This window comes from Periophthalmus magnuspinnatus, chromosome 11 (assembly GCF_009829125.3).
Source record: "Periophthalmus magnuspinnatus isolate fPerMag1 chromosome 11, fPerMag1.2.pri, whole genome shotgun sequence".
NCBI lineage: Eukaryota > Metazoa > Chordata > Actinopteri > Gobiiformes > Gobiidae > Periophthalmus > Periophthalmus magnuspinnatus.
In genome coordinates, this window is record NC_047136.2 from 297,973 (window position 1) to 303,058 (window position 5,086).

General features: G+C 42.4%; 1 protein-coding gene across 3 annotated transcripts; it reads left to right on the forward strand.

The window, feature by feature from the left end:
- Positions 1-1,084: 1,084 nt before the first annotated feature.
- LOC117378977 (zinc finger protein 420-like) lies at positions 1,085-5,086 on the forward strand. Of its 3 annotated transcripts, none has more exons than XM_033975689.2 (2): positions 1,085-1,149; positions 3,217-5,086. In XM_033975689.2, the coding sequence occupies exon 2, from the start codon at positions 3,239-3,241 to the stop codon at positions 4,937-4,939; it is 1,701 nt and encodes a 566-aa protein (XP_033831580.1). In that variant the 5' UTR covers positions 1,085-1,149; positions 3,217-3,238; the 3' UTR covers positions 4,940-5,086. The 3 variants fall into 3 exon arrangements, with proteins under 3 accessions (XP_033831580.1, XP_055081237.1, XP_055081236.1); XM_055225262.1 differs by having other exon boundaries at positions 1,093-1,153; positions 3,217-4,952; XM_055225261.1 differs by lacking the exon at positions 1,085-1,149 and adding an exon at positions 2,623-2,659 and having other exon boundaries at positions 3,217-4,952.

Here is a 5,086-nt window from a genome sequence, read left to right on the forward strand (position 1 = left end):
CACCACCGCAGGTACTCAACCATGTTAGGAGCACTGCATGGTGAGTTTTCAAGGCGATTTGAAGATTTCAGAACAATGGAGGGTGAAATGCAGATGATTTCCTGTCCCTTTGCCTGTGATGTGGATAATACACCCACTGATGTTCAGCTGGAACTCACTGACCTGCAGTCTGATGTGATACTGCCAGAGCACTTTAAGTCAGGAACACTCTTCTCTCAAGGAGGAGAAGTTTCCAAACATGAGGAGACATGCACAGAAGATGTTTGTTCTCTTTGGCTTTACGTGTGTGAACAAACATTTTCAGTGATGAAGTTTAACTAATCCAGGTATAGATCCTCTCTCACCGATGATCATCAGCTGTGCTTCACATCTCCTCACACATTCAAACTGACTTTGATGCACTCATTAAAGACCAAAAGAGACAAGATTTCTCTTACAAATAACATATAAAAACAATAAAAACAACTAAAACGCCAAATGAGACGATTAGACTACAAATGTGGGCATCATCATTATAATATGATGCATCTTCCTTAATATTTGGAGTAGACAATATTGTGATGTGACTGAAAAAAATGGTAAAAACGTTTTTCTTAACCATGGTTTTAATAAATTTAATTGAATAAATGACCTTTTTTTTGTAAGACAACCTCATTTTTTTCCATACTCTTACCAGTATTAGCAGCTTTAAAAACAATGCTATTTACTGCTTTGTGTAAAGAAACACAATTAATATTATGCAGAATTTAGTTCAGCCTTTTGGTCCGACTTTCCACAAAATGTTCTGTTTCTCATGTGGATCCATGGAAAAATAATTGCCCACCTCTGCTCTTTTTTTTTCTGTTTTGTCCATTTGACAGATTTAACTTTGGCTTTTACTCTGGATCAGACCTGGACGACTGAGGGACAAACAGACATCAGACCCCAAAGTGATTAAAAACATGAATAACCACTGAGTTCAATAGAACAAATGTCATTAAAATATCTTATCACTCCACTTTGTAATTCCATTTTAATAGTAAAGAGACTTGATGGACACCCTGTATTATTCCTCTATATTATACTCTGCACTGCTGTCTGAGCCGCTCTCGAGTTCTCGCGGTATTTCGGGCCCTCTCGCGGGAGTATCGTTGTGAAGGGCTGCAGCAGGTCGGTACTTACTTAAAAACCTTCTCTAAGCTGTTTTGTTCTGTGTGAACCTTACATTTTGCCTTTATAGATGTTGTGTGGGACCAAACGGAGCCGTTTGACGCGAGTGACGCGCTAAAAACACTCATCGCGAGCTGCTGTTTGTTTATGCTAACTAGGCGCTAGCCGCGCTCCATTCATTTACAATGGTTAGCTTAGCATTAGCTTGAATGTAGCATGTTTTCAATGTATTTTAATGGGCGCTATTAGCACTATCGTTGCATTTGGTTCCGCGTGGTTTAAACGCCGAACAGCGCATCAATTCAGCAAATATCAGCAATGACTTTATGTAACCTGAGCTCAAGAACACTGCTATTTATTATGAAATGAAATGTATATGAATTATTGTGTCAGTTATACTGTCAGTGCCATTATGGATTTGAATCATTTTGGGCATTTTTGAGTCAATATTTGTTAGTAATTAACTATCAGCTAATACACTGGTCCTGTTGCTCACACAGGCCGCTGTTTTTTATTTTCCTGTTTCAACCACTCGATCAAATCAAGCTCTGTGCCTCTGCGGTAGGACTACGAGGTAGGACTACACACAGTAAGCCTGTTGTGCCCTTGCGGTAGGACTACACACACTAAGCCTGTTGTGCCTCTGCGGTAGGACTATGTGGTAGGACTACACAGAGTAAGCCTGTTGTGTATCTGCGGTAGGACTACACACTTAACCTGTTGTGCCTCTGCGGTAGGACTACACACACTAAGCCTGTTGTCCCTCTGCGGTAGGACTATGTGGTAGGACTACACAGAGTAAGCCTGTTGGGCCTCTGCAGTAGGACTATGAGGTAGGACTACACACACTAAGCCTGTTGTGCATATGCGGTAGGACTACACACTAAGCCTGTTGTGCCTCTGCGGTAGGACTATGCGGTAGGACTACACACACTAAGCCTGTTGTGTCTGTGCAGTAGGACTATGTGGTAGGACTACACACTAAGCCTGTTGTGTCTATGTGGTAGGACTACACGCACTAAGCCTGTTGTGTCTGTGCGGTAGGACTACACACACTAAGCCTGTCTTGCCTCTGCAGTAGGACTATGAGGTAGGACTACACACACTTAGCCTGTTGTGCATATGTGGTAGGACTACACACACTAAGTCTGTTGTGCCTCTGCGGTAGGACTACACGCACTACGCCTGTTGTGCCTTTGCGGTAGGACTACACACTAAGCCTGTTGTGCCTCTGCGGTAGGACTATGAGGTAGGACTACACACGCTAAGCCTGTTGTGCCTCTGTGGTAGGACTACACACACTAAGCCTGTTGTGCCTCTGCAGTAGGACTATGAGGTAGGACTACACACACTAAGCCTGTTGTGTCCATGTGGTAGGACTACACACACTAAGCCTGTTGTGCCTCTGCGGTAGGACTATGAGGTAGGACTACACACACTAAGGCTGTTGTGCCTCGGCGGTAGGACTATGTGGTAGGACTACACACACTAAGCCTGTTGTGTCTATGTGGTAGGACTACACACACTAAGCCTGTTGTGTCCATGTGGTAGGACTACACACACAGCCTGTTGTGCATATGTGGTAGGACTATGTAGTAGGACTGTTGCCCCATCGTTCTCACTGCACACCATTGTCATACGTCTGCTGAAGTCCACATAATGAACTCTGAACAATGACTATTGACTATCACCAAGGGACTAACCATCTCAACTGCACAATACTCTTGAACAAGTGAACCTACTTGTTGCTTTGTTGTTATTGTCCATTGAACTTTGATAAGCTCTGATGACAATGGAATGAATTTGTTGCCACCTAAAGTCATGACCTAAACTGTACAGATGTAAATACTCACTTTTGTACCTCATGACTAAAAAATACAAGGTCCCTGCATTCAAGCTACTGTCTTTCCTCACCTTAACATCAGACAGGACAAAATTGTGCTGTAAAAATAAAATATAAACTGATTCATTCAAACTAATATAACTTGCTTGTAGGACACAGCCACATCAAAACACTCAGTATTTACTTTATTTCTCTGACATCTACTTTCCTTTGTTCTAATGCAGAGCTACAGGATCCACCGGCAGAATGGCGTTCACATGTGACCAGTGTGGGAAGACGTGGACCAAGGCTTCAGCTCTCAAAATCCACTACAGAATTCACACAGGAGAAAGGCCATACAGCTGTGACCAGTGTGGGAAGAAGTATAAACAGTCTGGTATACTCAAACAGCACATGAGGATCCACACAGGAGAGAAACCATTTGAATGTGACCAGTGTGGAAATGCATTCATCAGTGCTTCAGCACTCAAAGAACACTACAGAACTCACACAGGAGAAAGGCCATACAGCTGTGACCAGTGTGGGAGAGAGTTTAAAAAGTCTGGTATACTCAAAGAACATATGAGAATCCACACTGGAGAGAGGCCTTATGAATGTGACCAGTGTGATAAGGCATTTAAGCAGTCTGGTTCACTCAAACAACATATGAGAATCCACACAGGAGAGAAACCATTTGAATGTGACCAGTGTGGAAAGGAATTTAAACTTTCAGGTGCACTCAAACAACATGTGAAAATCCACACTGGAGAGAGACCATTTGAATGTGACCAGTGTGGGAAGGAATTTATACGGTATGCTGTCCTCAAAGCACATATGAGAATTCACACAGGAGAGAAGCCATTTGAATGTGACCAGTGTGGGAAGGAATATAAATGGTCTGGTGCGCTCAAAGCACATTTGAGAACCCACACGGGAGAGAGGCCATTTAAATGTGACCAGTGTGAGAAGCAATTTAAATGGTCTGATAGCCTCCGTAAACATAGGGGAACCCACACTGAAAAATCATACATATGTGTCCAATGTGGGAAAGTGTTTTCTGATTCATCATATCTCAACCAACATATGAGAACCCACACAGGAGAGAAGCCATTTGAATGTGACCAGTGTGGGAAGGAATTTACACAGTCTGGTTCACTCAAATATCACATGAGAATCCATACGGGAGAGAAACCATTTGAATGTGACCAGTGTGGGAAGGAATTTACACAGTCTGGTACACTCAAACATCACATGAGAATCCATACGGGAGAGAAACCATTTGAATGTGACCAGTGTGGGAAGGAATTTACACAGTCTGGTTCACTCAAACATCATATGAGAACTCACACAGAAGAGAGGCCATTTGAATGTGACCAGTGTGGGAAGGAATTTAAACGGTCTGGTGCACTCAAAGTACACATGACAACCCACACAGATGAGAGGCCATTTGAGTGTGGCCAGTGTGGGAAGAAATTTACTCGTTCTGAATTACTCAAACAACATATGAGAATCCACTCAGGGGAGAAACCATTTAAATGTGACCAGTGTGAGAAGCAATTTAAATGGTCTGATAGCCTCCGTAAACATATGAGAACCCACACCGAAAAATCATACATATGTGTCCAATGTGGGAAAGTGTTTTCTGATTCGTCCAGTCTGAATAAACACATGAGCGTTCACACCTGGCTCAGACTATACGAGTGTGACCAGTGTGAAAAGACTTTCACAACATCACAGCAGCTCTCCAGTCACTACCGAACGCACACAGGAGACAAACCATATGACTCTGACGAGGGGGAAGGCTTTAAGACCTATGAGGAACCATCTGAAACATCTCCAAATCTTCCAGATGGACACACTAATGGAGACAGAGCTGCTGAGGCTGGATCATGTGAGCCTAAAGTCAGACTCAAAAAGCTCCAGATCAGACTTCAGAGACTCCAGACTGTGGAGCTCAACTCTGTGTAGAGTCAACATATCTTTTTTGGATTTGGACTTTTACATTTTTGTAATTGTTTTTTTTTTTTTTTACATAAAGCTTGAGGTTTAATCTTTTCAAGAATACTGTTGTAAAAATTTCAAGTGAAAGGTAAAATAAAGTGTTTTAGATCAACT

Excerpts from the sequence above, each read along its gene's own strand:
- LOC117378977 (XM_033975689.2), top strand. The coding sequence starts at position 3,239 with ATGGCGTTCACATGTGACCAGTGTGGGAAGACGTGGACCAAGGCTTCA.